General features: G+C 41.7%; 1 protein-coding gene across 1 annotated transcript in view; it reads right to left on the bottom strand.

Moving 5' to 3' along the window:
• Window positions 1-11,216: 11,216 nt before the first annotated feature.
• RFX7 (regulatory factor X7) overlaps window positions 11,217-15,752 on the bottom strand; it is a 29,856-nt gene continuing 25,320 nt past the window's right edge. Inside the window, exon 9 of the mRNA XM_009643846.2 lies at window positions 11,217-15,744. Within this exon, the coding sequence (XP_009642141.1) occupies window positions 14,431-15,744 (1,314 nt within the window). The 3' untranslated portion in view covers window positions 11,217-14,430. The remainder of the gene's footprint in view (window positions 15,745-15,752) is intronic.

Genomic DNA, 15,752 nt, shown 5'->3' with positions numbered 1-15,752 from the left:
ACCGTGCCTCCCCCTGCCCCGTTCGAGGGGCACTCCTTAGCTAGGTCATGGGGTGAATAAAATCGTTTTTCTAAAATTTTTTTCCGTGGTTTTACATCGTCAGGGCCTTTTCCACACCCTGAGGGCCAGGTGCAAGCTGTGGGAGCTCATGCCTAAACCCCTCGCTTCCAGGGAACCTTCTGGAATTGCAGAACATTGAGAAAACTGAGGGTAAAAAATAACCGTTAATGCGCAGAAAGGACCTTGCTGGCCAGGACGAGGTAGCGCTGCCTTCCAGGGTTCTGGGAGAAGGAAGGAAGTCCCTGCTGGGGGGGGAGCTGGCCTAACACCCAAGCAGGGAGAATGCCAGAGGAGAGAAAAAGATCATCTGTAAAAGCCTTATCTGAAATCAAAGCTGCAATGCTGTAAAGATTTTCCATTTTCTCAGAAAAAATTCAGGCCCCCCCTTCAAACTTATAAGCAGTACAGCGATGTGTTAGTAAGGGAGCATGTTAGCATTTTGGCTGAACACTTGAGGTCATTCCTAAATCGCCACTCAGTGGTGCTTCCCAGCCATCACCCGCAATCCCATTGGAAAGACCTGGTTCCATGACGGTTTTGCAAATGGCTTGAATTCACACTGCCCTCAACAGCTGCCTGTGAATCACTCAGGAGTCCCTCCCTGCCCACCGGCCTTCCCAGCCAGCAGAGGACAACAGAAAGAGCAGTGCTAAAAAAACTATAAATAATGTAGGGTGGTTTAGTCTGAGCTTTGTAGCCATAAGCCTTTCTACAAGCCTGAGCCAAACTCCTCCAGGCTCTGCACAGCCTGTGAGTGCGGAGAATGTACCTTCCTCTTAGGATGAACACGTGGAAAATCACGTGTGTCGCTAACAAACAAATGTAGCAGCACCTATACTGGCAGGGAACCAGTGTCTTTTCATCATCTTTCAGCTCCCTTGTGGCCTCTCACAACTTGCGTGACCTCCTTCTCTCATCATCCGATGAGAAACTCTACCCTTTCCAAAACAAACACAGACCCAGGCACAGCCCTCTGGACTGTGGCCCAAGCAGATCACAGAACAGCCAGGTAACTAACACCTCCACGGCAGGGCTCAGGCAAGCCTGTGCCCGTTATCACACACACTCACGCTCTCCTCCCAGGGCTAGCAGGAGGCTCCGAGGAAAGGCAATCGCCACAGCAACATCCATTTGTGCATGTTCCAAAATCAGCATAGGGTATTGCATGTGAAAAATCAGGTGTCTGAGAAACAAAGTGCCATTTGGGCAAGTGTCTTCTTAGTCATGATCATCTATGAATATGAACAGGTAGATTTATATGGGGAAACAATGTATTTTATTAGACCAGCTGATCAAGTTTGGAAAAAAGACCCAGATAAGCTTTTGGGTAATTCAAAGGAAACAGTCCCCTTCTGTTTCTGGACTGAGCCTCTGGACACCCAACGTTTCTCTCCAGTTCCCTTCACTCAGCCTTGCCTATAGCACTCTCCCAGCATGAGTTTAGAGGCTTGCCCAAACTTAAATTGGAGGTTCCTGGGTGACAGCCAAGCAAGGGAAACCTGCCTAAGTTACAGCAAGCACGACTTCCAGGTCCAGTTACTTTGTGAAGCACTTGTTTCTGCGATTGAGCCTGACATTGATTAGTAAATCCTTCCCACACCTAGCTAGAAAAAAGCATATGGGTTTGTGGCCATCGAGCATCAATACCTAGTTTTGCAGTGCTGCCTCTCACACTCCGCTAGAGTGTACGAACCATCAGACAGAAAGCACCAGACCCCCCAAAAGCACGTTTGTTTGGTTTTTTTAAATTATATTGGTTAGTCTAATAAAATATACTGGTTTATTTCTCCCTAGAAATCTCCTGCTACAACATTACTGTCACTTGCCTGAGCTATGCTTGTCTGTTTTTCTGCAGTCCCAGTCTCAGCTTTTCTGTACACTAGAAGGCTATGAGAAGCACTCTCAAGCATCCTGAAGTCCTGTTTAACAAAGGTTTTGCTTGTGAATATTTTATTAGCACATTAGGTATTGGGCTTTTCTGTAAGACATCAAAACTCAAACATTAAATTCTGAGTAAGGTGTCATTTCAATAACTTTGAAACTTGAAATAATGTCCCTTTGAAATTTACAACAGGTCATTAACATACTCAATTTGTCGTATTACATTTTTTAAGAAGCAGAGCGTAACGCAGCCCCAGGTAAGATCTCACTGAATCATTTTTTGTGTGGAAAGACCACTGAGTGTCCAGAACAGGAGTTACAACACAGACAAATCCCAAACCCATAAGGAGATGACCTGCTATCAACAAGGCTTGTTCGTCTGGGTTTGTTACCCAGAGGCATCCATATGCTAAGATAAGGCCTGTGTGCATTTTCAGGGGGACCAATAGTTACCTCCAATATTCCAGCAAGACATCTAGCAGTTCACTCAAAGTAGAAGATTTTTAAATTATTCTTTTACTTTAAAACAGGGGAAAATAAAAGCACAATCTGTTTGTTAACAAATGTTCAGTTCTCATGTAAGGTATATATCTCCAGCATTTAATATTTTATGGTCTTATGCAATTACAGACGAATAGTGGAAGAGAGATCTTCTAAGAGCTCTTCCTCTTTCTGCAAATAATTCATTTTCAGTTGCAGAGAATAACCTGCGTTTGGATCATCTGAATGCAATGGAACGCTTTAACTGTATATCAAGACCATTAAGAACATATGAATGTTTTTCCTCATTACTCCATCCCAATAGTGAGTTCTCATCTGGTAACGAAGTTTTACTTCTCTTGCCATCTAAATTAATTCAGTCCCATGAAAGACTGAAAAATTACAAACTTATAAAAATATAAATATTTTCCATCTCTTAGATGATGGCCTGATAGACCCAATTTGTCATCTGAATTTTATATACATTTGGTTTGCGTCTTTCTTTATCACAAATGTTTTAGAAGCTGAAGAGAATCCATACACTCTAGTATGGAACTGCTTTGGAATAAAAAAAGCACTGTTTGTTCTTAAATGAGGAAGCAATGTGGGAAAAGGAGATCTGTTTCAGAATTCCAAAAGGTTACCATAATAAAGTAAACTTTAGCTTAAGAATATATATCAACTATAGTCATGGTTAAGTTACAAAAGCTAGAACATCAAGTGATATCAGAGTATGTTTTATCTTATTAAATATAGGATACACTTCTGCTACCGAGGATTTTAAATCAAATTGGATAAATTATCTTCACTGCTCTTCCTTTAAACCGAAGGAATCAGAAGTAATTTTAACCGCAATTAAACAAAAAATCCGGATGCAGATGACACATACAGATTTTTGTCCTATTGTCTTTTGTTCTACTGAGTCATACAATAGCAAGTGTTACGATGAACGACTCACAACGTCACTGTGGCAGGTAAATGGAAAACTACATACAAAAGGGAATTAATAGAAAAAAAAATATTCCTAGTGATTCATTGCTGTGACTAAGAGAAGTAAATACTTATTGTTAGCCTAGTAATCTCAATTTCTCTACTACCATGGTAATGACTCACTAATGAGACTAATGCCAGAGATACAGTTAAGAGCCCAAGACTCAACACTCTTCTTGGCTCTACAGTTAGGTGCAAATACGTGCTAGATCTCAGTGCTTAATACTAGATGTTAAACGCCATGATAACGAGATGCAAAACCGATTCAAAGATGAAGGCTTAAATTTTGTAAGCAAGAACTTCAGTCTTGTAAAAGTCACCCCAGGCTGACTGTTGTCCCTGCGTTCTGTTGCAACTAGACTGCCCTTAACTCACGCTTGGGTTTTCACCAGCCCCTTACTGCTCCTTTCCATTCTCAGTTCTCCAAAGTCACTGGTTCTGTTTTCCTCAACTTTTCTTCTTTCCCTTAAAAGCAACATATCTTCTGTCTGGGTATGTGCTGCTTTCTGTGTTGCCTGCTGCCAAGCTGCTGCCTCCAGCTGTCTCAAACCCTGCAGCCCCACTTGTCCCTGTGGGATGACAGCAAGACATGACTGTCACCCAGGGAGAGACCAGATGTGAACCAGAAATCCTCCACTCAAAGTAGCTCCTTTCAGGGCAGCCTGCAGACAAAATGTGACACTGCTCTTGAAGCGTGGGTCTGTGTTCCCAAGGCACTAACACCTGCCCTGGGCCAGCTCCCTCTGTCTCCCACACAGAGATCACTGGACCCCAGGAAAGCTACTGGGATCCCTAGCTCTCACAGGGGAAGGCTGTGAGGAGGGAAAGATGTGTTTTTCCTAATTTTTGTGACTAGTAGAACGGTTTAAAGGCAATTTCTTTTGGAAATCTCTCTGGCTTGATGAGCAAACCTGTATAGTAAGAAGAGCAACTGTGGTGTAGGTGGAAAGTCACACTCATTTTGTGCATATGCATTTGAATGAAGTGGTAAACACTTGTCTGAATCACCACCACTCAGATGTCATCTTTCCCTCCCTATTTTCAGCTTGAGGGGGAGGAGAGCTGCCAGAACAGAAATCCGGAGGTGCTGAGCTCCAGTCAACTGCTGTCATGCTTTTCCCAGCTTAATTCACCACCAGCAATCCCATGGTTAACACAGTCACTGTGGATATCTCTGCTAACAGCTCAACCCATTGCAATGTTACAGAAGTAAGATCTTTCCAGGGATGATGTATTTGGGCTTTTCTTCTTTAAATACCTTGAGGTTATCATTCTCCATATGTGTATGAAGTAATACGTACTATATGCTCTTTGTCAGTGCCTAAAACATTGCTAAGACCAGAGGAAGCTGCTGTTCTGACTGGGCGCGTGACTGAGCAGCACTGACGCACTCCTGTCTTTGCTCCTCTCTCATTTTCACACGAGATGCTCCTTCTCATAGTGTTTATCCCTTATTCCATTAGGAAAATGGGAATAGTAAGTAACTGCCATTTTAAGTTGGTTTTATTTACTTCTGGTTTTTTTAGTGTTCAATTACTTTTGAGTACACAGATTTTTCAGTGTGTTGTCTTTGGTCCACTGGTTGGCTTCCAATGAACTTGGAAGTGTTGCCACTGGGAATTGATTACTGATAAGGCCAAACTAGACGTAATAGCACACCATCCAAGAAGAGTCCACACATCTTCAGGTCTGGTTGGCATAGAAAGTTGTCGTGGTTTAACCCGGCTGGCAACTAAGCACCACGCAGCCGCTTGCTCACTCCCCCCCCTCCCTCAGTGGGATGGGGGAGAGAATTGGAGAGAAGAAAAAAAAGTAAGACCCGTGGGTTGAGATAGAGACAGTTTAATAAGAGAGAAGAATAACAATAGTGATAATAATAATGGTAAGAGAATATACAGAATATATAAAACAAATGATGCACAACGCAATTGCTCACCACCCGCTGACCGATGCCCAGCCCATCCCGAGCAGCGATCACTCCCCGAGCCACGATCACACAGCCCGAGCTGCGACCACTCTGCCCGCGACCGACCGACCGACTAACCCCCCCGAGCATGACGTTATATGGTATGGAATAGCTCTTTGGTCAGTTTGGGTTAGCTGTCCTAGCTGTGCTGTACTCCCAGCTTGTTATGCACCTGGCTGAGCAGGAGAAGCTCAAAAAGTCCTTGAGTAGTCTGAGCACTACTTGGCAACAACTAAAAACATCAATGTGTTATCAACATTCTTCTGGTACTAAATCCAAAACACAGCACTATGCTAGCTACTATGAAGAAAATTAACTCTATCCCAGCCGAAACCAGGACAAAAGTAATCCCACAATCCTAAATCCTAAATCCTAAATCCAGGATGTCTGACAAGGATGTAGGGCTTGGTGCATGCTATAAAAGGATACCTGTTAGCGAGAAGACTATTATCTCTGTCAAACGAAGGGAAATACAAATATTCTCCTGTATTACATAGCTACCTGTGAGGCATAACATGTCTTCAGCAATTCCTTCTCAGTAAGCTCACTGAGGTCTCCTATTTTGCTCTTGCAGAGACAGCCATTTTAGGCCCCAGCATTAGTTTTGCTTTCCACAAGTAATCCTCATCAGGGTAGATTTTAGTTATGCCATTAGCACAAGGACCTCTAAGCAGGGCCTCTTGGACACGAGCGCTTCGTTTCCCCTCTCATCTATACATACATAGCAGGAGAGATTGTTCCGATTTTCAAAGCAGTTTGAAATAGAATCAAATAGCATTTTGTTCCAGTCAGAAATAACCATTGCTAATACACAGTTTTTTAAACAGCACATTTCAAATTGCCTCTTTTTGTCTCCGAGCAAGGAGGATTTGGGCTTGATCTCTCTGGGAACTGCTTATCACAGCCCTTGGAACAAGTGTCCTGTTGAAGTACTGATATGGAGCAGGCAAATTGAACACTCAAGGGTATTTTTGACAGAGAAAGGAGATGAGTGAGTCCTAATCAGTTAGTTTATAATGTAATACAGTTATACAGCTGTGTTTTCCCATCCATGCTAAAAAACAAAGAAGTATATTTGAGAAGAGGGAGCCCAACAGCTCTCTCAAGTAAGCACGTTGAGAGGCGCAGAATTGTAGCGATGGATAGGACAGCTACCCGAGGAAGGCCAGAGGGACGGTCACTTCTCTTGATTCCTACCAGCCACCCTCCTCCACACAGTGCTCAGAAGACCTGCAGCTACAGAGGGACTCAGCCCCAGCAGCAGCCAGGTAGCACTCTGTTCAATTTAGTCTTCACAAAAATCCACTAGCACCAAGTTAGTAACTGGACATAAGGCTATAGTCTCCTGAATAAATGGAGATGTATTTTCAGCTTCCTATGTGCCTCCTTTTTCCTACCTTTAAGATACAGGAAGGATTTAAAAACAAGTTTAGATTATTTGGTATAATTTCTATACTACTCTGAAAACAGTTTTACCAAAAGTGGCTACTTGTATGCATAGGTAGGTTAAAATGGAGCCTTCTCACAAGCTCCTGAGACTCATTTCCGTCCTTTGGCCAGTTTTGCAAGTACAATTTTAACGTTCATACCAAAAAAACCCCCACATATGCAACAGGGTATGCTCCAGATCAGTAGCATACTGCTGACATTATTTGAACATTATTTGAAACAGCATCTTGAGATCTACTGAAAATTTGATTCTAATGGGCATCATCTAATTAGGTAGTGTGGCTAGGCAAAGTTCCAATAATACATGACTTATCATAATCCATATATTATCTGTATCCAGTTTATTAAAAGGAAGCTGACAACAGAGGAAAGATGAGCCACAGGGACAAAATTGGACCTTTTTAACGATTGCAGAGCTGAGCCATTACCAGATATAGAAAATGGGTAGGCAGGCCCAGGAAGAACAGACTCAGGAGGAGCCACGACAAAGCCATTGGAGAACAGGTATGCAAATGTTCCAAGGCAACACATCTCGAGTATTTACAACACTAGTAGGGTATCTCCTACATATTCAAAGCACACAGCAGAAATGTTACGATCTGCCAGGAACTAAAATCTCTTGGTTATATATTCTGCATTATATCAAGGTGGTCTTCTATTTTGGGTATTTAAACACTGCAATCTGCAGAATGAAACTGCCGCCTTTTCAGCACTGTTATGTTTTATAAGCAAATTTCTCCATGTCCTCTGTTCATTTGTGACTTAACTAATCTGGCCTTGCTTAGTTCATATTTCACTCTTTTTCTTTTTTTTAACAAGTTGAGCAGGAAAAGCAAAAGAGACTAGAAGACTGGAACTAGATGATCTTTAAGGTCCCTTCCAACCCAAACCATTCTATGATTTGCAGTTTCAATCGGTAATGTTAATTATGCACTAGGAGGTGCTGGTTTGTTGTGACAGCAGTAAGAAAGGTGCTCAAATGCTGTGAAGCATTGCTTAAAATGCCATTTGCTAGAGCTAGCACTATACAGGAAGAGAGGACAGTAGATAGTCTTGCATCCCTTCAGGTCTCCAAGCTATGTGGCACTGAATGGGCCTCTGATCCACACACAGATCCTGCCCATGGAAGGGTCACCCCATTTTGCTCATTTGAGCTGTTACGGGATTTTCTTATAACTCTGTTCATCATTTCTACTGTCAAGCAGAAAGGACATTCTCATGAGAATGTCTTGCTGCACTTTTAGATAAAGGCAAGGACACACAGGTGGCGTAATTGCCAGCAGGGAGTGGGAGCTGCCTGCAGGCTCCCCCCGATGGTTACCTGCAAGTTCACCCTGCAGCCAGAGGATAAGCACAGCACAACACAGGAAAAGGACAGCAGCACAGGCCTGGGCATATTCAGGTTAATTATTAACTGTTATGTGGATAGCTAACTGCTTGATGTGTAATAGTCTTTTGCTCTGGATGACTATAGGTAACTATTAGAAACTACGCAGATTAAAAGTTTTATGTGAATGACAAACTTTGCAAGTTTTATTGCACTCCCTTATAAGCATTATTCAGAAACATCTTAAGTGCACAGTCAGGTCACCGGAATTGCGTTCCAGTTATTCCACAATTTGTAAGCCTCGCTACACATTTTTCTTGTATTTCCTCTCCTTATCCAAGCTTAACTCATGCCACTTATAAGAGGGGGAGGAAGGCAGTAAGATCCAAGTATTGGTTATCTCTTACTTACGCATCAGAGGGGGCCTAGACAATTAAGAGTTTGCTGTCAAATGAATTTGACAATCATCAAATATCATGCTCAAACTTCACCTGACTGTAGAGCAGCCATGCTAGGCAGCCAGATCCAGTTAGGCTTACTCAGCCCTCCAGCCTTGACGCACATGCAGACAAAGTGAGGTTGGAAGGAAGCGCCGTCCCCCCCCAGCTCTAATGTATTGGGTTCAGACTGAGCTTCTGGCTCTTGGGTATGAGAGCAGCTTTCACAGGGGCAGTTTATTCTGTGACTACCTAATAACTCAGGTCATCTTTCTCTGGAGAAGATGGTGATATCAATTGCCTGAAACACTGTACAGACTACATGAACCACAAGCTAATTCACCACAGCAATCCTTATGACCCTAGAGGGGGAATTCTGCTTACCAGAATATCAGCTGCACTCTCTCATGCAGATTTATATTTCTGGAAAAGTAAAAATATTTCTAAAGAATTGTTTAGAATTTACTCTGGATGTCTTTATTAAACATAGAAACATCTAGTCTTTTTGAAACCTACAAAGCCCATGACTTCAACATTTTGAGGTAGTTATTTTGATCATGCATTTAGTTCCAACATTTCTACCTTCTTAAATCTTTCCTGTTAGGCCACTTCCATTCAGTGTCACAGATTTCTTTGCTCTTATGACCCTTTTTATTTACCATTAAGGCTACAGCTGAGAGGTTCCAGTTAAAACCCATTATGTACTTCAGATGAACTATCAATTTCTAAAATAGCATTTTATAACTCCTACATTATATTGCATCTCCTTCCTTTGGAATTTTTTTTCATTTGCATTTTTTATGACTGTGGAACACTGAGAAAGCATGTCCATGAATTGTTTCTTGAGAACTCTTTTTAGAGCATGTTAATTTAGAATCCAGGGAGATACATTAATAGTGTACCCTCCAATGTCCTCTTAAAATTAATCTGTCTTTCTGATGCTCTTTCATTCATGCTGCCTCATTTATGTCTCCCTGATGATGATTCTTTGTTGATGAACCTGAAGTGATTTTGTGCCACCATCAAATCTGCCACCTGCCAGCTCATCTCAGCACCTCTGTAGCCTGGGATGGAGTCTAACTTCTCACCAGTGCCATCTTTTTGGCATGAAAAACTGAGTATTTATCCTCACCCTCATTTTCTCATAGCCAGTTTCTGCTCTGTGGCAATACTTTTGCATCGTGTTCACATAGGCTGTTCTAGGAACACTGCTGGGTTTACATGCGATTTAACAACCCAAGTAAAGGACTCCATAGATCAAAACGGCGTATTTGCCCTTTTATGGCAGCAAGCCAACCTGCACCATAACACTACCTTGTACAAGTGCTTTACTAATGTCAAAAAGCAAAACCAGCCAAGCACCACCACCAGGGATGGCTGTAGCAGCAATGGGATGTTGTATGCCACAACAGCAAGAGCCGCTGCCCAGCACCCACACCAGGATGAACTCAGCACAGAGCTGCATGTGACAACAACTCCAACCAGCACAACTATCACCACCATGTTCTGAAGCATGGCCTCAGCCAAAACGTTATTTTAACATTTGATGGTAAATTTGAACTATCAGGTTCAACAGTAAGCAGCAGCTGCTCTTATCCCCCAAATGTATCAGCACGCAGTACCTTCCACTTCAAAGGGATACCTGCAGAAATGCAATATAAAGCAAATGGTCAACTTCACGCGTATGACTGGGCTCAGCACCTGCAGCCGGTCGGTAGAGCTGGGCAGCGATGGTCTGCCTTGGCACAAACTAGAAAGCTCTGTATTTCAGGTCAACCTTAACGCACAGCTTCCATATAAAGAAAAAACTCCAGAAGTCATTTTAATATAAAATGTTTTTATTGTTTTTGAAAACATTTAAAAAACAATTTTTGAGCACTTTCAATAAAAAAAATAACTGAAATGCTACTGCAATATTCAACTACTGTAGTTTCAGCAGTACAACAGACAACAAAACACGGGGGAAGAGGGGAGGAACTGGATTTCCTGCACTAAATGAAAACGTGGAACAGGGATTTTTCTTTCCTTATGGTGCAGTAAGTAAAGCACAGTATAGTACAAGACTATTATATGAAACTCAGATGCACTGCACAAGAAACGCTTTCCTTCTTTTCAGTTCAGAAGTCAGTGCTTATTGCAATTATTTGCAAATTATTTACTTCATGAATTCTTATCATGATAAAAAGATGCAAAAATGTTTTTCAACACCAGAACAATAAAAAATAATCCAAGAAAGGAACATATTCAACAATAACTAAGCTGAATTAGTTAACATAAAAAAGTAAATAACTTGTGAATAACTATGCTCACCTGGTTAACACTGAACCAGTTTCAATACAGCAAAAGAATAAAAAAAATAAAAGTGGTTACAGGAATATATCTAGTACTGTACAAGATTAAGTCATTAACACTCATGCACGTTTTGTGATCATGTATTAACATGGTGAAGCAAACTAAACTTAATTTTTCCTGCTGTAATATTCTCATGTAAGAGAATAAGAAATAGAAATATCTCATTGAGATCAATGCACATTGCTACATAAGACAATTTCACCTGTCACTTTTAATGACATTTTGCCTTTTAATAATGAAACACATTAAAAAGGTTTTTTTTTTTTGTTTTGCCTTTTTTTTTTTTAATCTGTGGGCCGTATTTGTTGCATTTATCCTAAGGAACGTGCCTGCCACAGGTTCAACAGAATTTTAGTGCAATATATGAACCCAGAAAGTTTGCTGGACTAACCAACCAACCAAATTTAAAGTGTTTGCTGCAATACTGTACACAGGGTACAAATTCACTAGTTTGTATACTTTAGCAAAAACTGCTATCAAAATAATTTATTTCTCATGTTACTAGGAAGCCAATAATGTAAACAAGGGGTCAGAACTGTCTCAAATTCTTAAATTTTGGAGTATCTGACACAGACAGGCTTCCATTTGTTAGAATCACAGAATTTTCCTTTGGGTATTGCATACTTTGGTGTGCAGTAGTGCTCTGTCTTGATGTATAGTAAAGTAGTAACTAGCACTAAGTAGAGGGACCTAACATTATTAATTGTAACACCAACACACAAACACCTCTAAAATAATACATACCAATGTACAAAGCTGTGCCTGTGTCTTGGATTTTACTTGAAACAATCCTTATTGAATTTAACACCTCTTAAATTAAACATATATTTGCTTTAAATCCACTGATTATAGAATATTTCTGCTAATTAAGTCACATTAGGCCCAATGTAATGCTTGTATTTAAAAATAATTTTAAACGCACTTTTAAAAACCTTTGGTGACGGCTGCATAATTTAGAATGCATCAGCTTTAAATCTACTCTTGCTTTTCTGAGAAATGTTCTTAAAAAAAACTAGTGGAGTTAGGCAAACATTTATTTCCCCCAAGCCCACGTCAATCTTGGAGTTGGCGACCTGGAGGCGAGGCCAGCACATCACGCACACGGCAGGGGCTGCTGCAGCACGTGCGCGGCTGCTCCCTGCAGCACCGGCGCTCGCGTCCTCCCCCATCACTCCCCATTGGAAGGTGGGTTTCACCTATTCGCAGTAGTGCCGGCAGTTCTTACAGGGTCGGGAGCAAAAAAAACCAAAAAGAAGGCGCTGAGCGTCTCTCAGACCCCATGCAGTCAATAAGGTAAGAGGATGCTTGACACATCTCTGGCAAAATGCCACAGGCAGGTACAGAACTCAAGCCCTTGCCTTCAACAACTTTAGTCTACAAGAAGAATGGTTCAAGCCTTACTGACAGACACCTGGCAAGGTAACAAGCAGAAGGCTACCATGCAGTTTTCAGTCTCTTGCCCATTTCTTTAACAAAACTTAAAAGGGTAACTTGGTTTTAAATGAAGCAAACCACACATCACATATCCTTGCGCTTCAAGGAGGGATCCAAGCTCTCCAATTTTGTTCCTGGCAAAGTGGCAAAACTTCTGATGCAGGCACAGTGAAATCAGGCCCCTATAAGGTGCTATAGCTTGGCACAACTGTTTGTCCTTGCAGAAGAGGCCACGGACTGGTGATGAACTGGGGCAAGAGCAAGAGAAGCCGTGGTACACCAGCACCTCGAGTGCCAATGCAGCAGCACGAGTTGAATCAGCACCACCAAAAAAACCTGACCAGTACTGGGATCTCAAGTCATTAGCAAAAACTGAAGGAACAGAAGACTGCCAAGACATTTCAACAAAAAAAAACACTAGTCACCTGAAAAATCGGAGCATCTTCCCCTTAACTAAATCTAGGGGGGCTTTTTGTGCCTCCTCCTTCATAAATTCATGACCGCTCAAAGAAGTAATGCAAGAAAAGAAAACATTTTCCGCTCTGTCTTCTGTTTTCTAAGTGTCAATTCACAGGAGAAAAAATCAATTTTATACTAAGCTTAAGGGATGGTATTGTGGCATCCTCAGCGCACCACTTCTTTTGTAAAAGATAGCCTCTCCAAGTCCTTATCAGGGCCACGGCCAGCTAAGTACCTCTCTCTTTTCACCAAAGAGACCTGTGCCATGCTGATAAAACAAGAGGTCTTTTTTGGTTCAAGTGAACTAGTAAGGAAGAATTCTAAATCTCATTTTCCAGAGGGGCAACTAAGGACTTCTAAAAAAAAAAAAATTAGATTCACCAGTCCTGTCAAATCACTTTAGGAAAATGGAACTCAGGCTTCTAAAACAGCAAGTACTTTTAAAAGAAGCTTTACCAAAAGAAAGATCACATGTCTTACTGTGTATCTGTAAAGTGCCTGGCAGTATTATGGCTCTATAAGAAATATTTTTAGATCGACCACATTTTCTACTATTTTAATCATCTTTTGTTTGAGATAAAGAGAGCGAGCAAGAAAGACAGAAAGGCTCAACCTACTGAGATACAGAGAAAATAACATCTTCCTACACCCTCCACTAGGTTAGGAAAGAGCAAACTTAAAAAAATGAGTCTTTAAAAATAGTAGTTTAATGAGCTCCAGCAGCTCTTTTATTAAAAAAAAAAAAGAGGGGAAATATCACGTTCCTTCTCTAGCATTGATAAATAATTAAACAGTACCTATCACTTTAAAATAGGGTGTAATACCTAGATTAAATCTCAGTGCTCAAAATCTTTTTGCATGAATTTTACCTAATATAAAAGCACTGAAGTGAAAACTAAAATATCAAGTATGTCATGAATATTAATGGATAAAATAACTACATAGATTTATTTCTCTTACATAAAAAATTTAGTGCATCTTTCTTTTTCCTTGATCATTCCTGTTAGTTTTTCCTATCTCTGCGTTTTACTAGAAATGTCAGTGGCACCAGTGCTACAGAGTTCACCACTGAGCAGTGCTCAAGACAGCTACGCTGTGGCCAGGCACCTGCTCGTCACCTGGTTGTCTTGTACCTACTCCCCACCACCTACCTCTCTGCAGGCACCCTGCACTTCAGGCCTGAACAACAAAGGTCAGTAAGGATCATCTACTGAGAAGTAACAAGCAATATGAAGTATAGAAAGCCTACTAACAAGCTCAACTTAAAACCCCCCCAAAGCCTCAACCATCGCCGTCGCTGCTGGCTGGCTATAAACTGCTTCTTTATTTGCTACAATAAGAAATGTTGAATGGGAAACACTAAAATTAAAATTTTAATACTGGCTCTTCGATAGCCCATCACCTTCAGAGAATGGTTTAAAATTGGTAAGACTGCCTTTTCCCTGCTGAAGAATGAGCAACGGGTACAGCAAACTTTTTTAAAAATGCCACAATACATAGCAAGTGTTTCTGCTGCAGGAGGCACTTCCATTAAGACAAATACAATACGTCTGTCTTTTAGATACAGTGTGCTACATACATATTATAAAACAAGATTAACCCAACATTTCAACAGCAGGATGATCCTTACTCTCCATCCATTCAAAACCTGACGTAGTCATTGAGTTAATGGATTCATTGCAGATTTGTTGAAACAAGGGGTCATTTTTTAATTCCTCCAGTGTAGCATCATCGTCTTGTCCCTGCTGACGACCTGGATCAAACAGTAGATTTGTGTCTAAAGTGTTCAGATCGTTAATGCTGCCTGAGAGCTCGGAAGACAACCTGATGTCGCTGGAAAAGACAGATGCAACGTTATTGAGATCTGATGCCACCTGATTCACCAGCTGCTGGTTTGTTGGCAGACTGTCCTCCCCTAAAAGGTCTTTTACAGTGCTGCTAAAATCTAACTGCTGCTCTCCGATGTCTGATTGTGCTTGGTTATCTCCAGAAGAAAAACTGATCTGATCGGTGCTGCTGTTTTTTGTGAGGTAATTTGGTGTTTGGAATTCATAAACTGAAGTGCTGGAATTGATCATATTTTGTGGGTTGGCACTAGGAAAAGCTGTGGATGTCTCTAAAATCTGAGTGAGATTCATCCTGGCTGTGTAATTTGAGGGCATGTTGTTCACTCCCAAACCTCTCACTGCATCATCGCTATCAGAATCAAGTTTGTTTAACAACACATTGGTTATTTTTTTAGTGTTTGTTTGTTTCTGAAGAGACGGGAAGGCCGTCTGCATCATCACAGTCAATGGGACTGACTGGCTTCTTTGCGCTATGTTATTGGCACTGGTGTCTGCGTGGATATTAGCAAATACATTGTGAACTTCAGGGGTCACTGGACTTCCAAAAGGTGTCAGGTTAGAGCGTGGTATGTTTGAAACAGGGTAAACAGTGCTTCCGCTGAGATTACGCTGGCGATGGACAGCAGGGCTCACGCTCCGGCACCTCAGACTGTTGTTGAGAGAGGAACCGGTTCCTTTGTTGTCCAAAGGAGCAGGAACAGCAAAGCCCTCTTGCTTGGTGGTGCTACTGACAGGGGCTGCCTGGTGCTGCACAGGTGAGACAGGAGTCACGCGACCAAAGTGAGTATCATGGTGGCGCGGCTGAGACTGGTACGACTGGCCAGGAACAGCAAAAGCGTGAGGTTTCCTGAAGCGGTCATCCACCAGCTCCTGATAGCTTGTAAGGATGCCATGGTTTGCAACTGACGAATTGCTAACACTGCTGTAGCCATTATTCATCCACTCAAGCTTGGTTTTGTCAGGATGGGTAGCCATGGGCCGCTGCATTGGCTTCACGGGGCTACTTGATATAATGCTGGCATCATGATAAGCCATACTGGAGCTGATGGGAGTAAATGCAAATGGGTTTC

This window comes from Egretta garzetta, unplaced genomic scaffold, assembly GCF_000687185.1.
Source record: "Egretta garzetta isolate BGI_Z169 unplaced genomic scaffold, ASM68718v1 scaffold287, whole genome shotgun sequence".
NCBI classification, from domain to species: Eukaryota; Metazoa; Chordata; class Aves; order Pelecaniformes; family Ardeidae; genus Egretta; species Egretta garzetta.
This window is presented reverse-complemented; position numbering and strand designations above follow the sequence as displayed.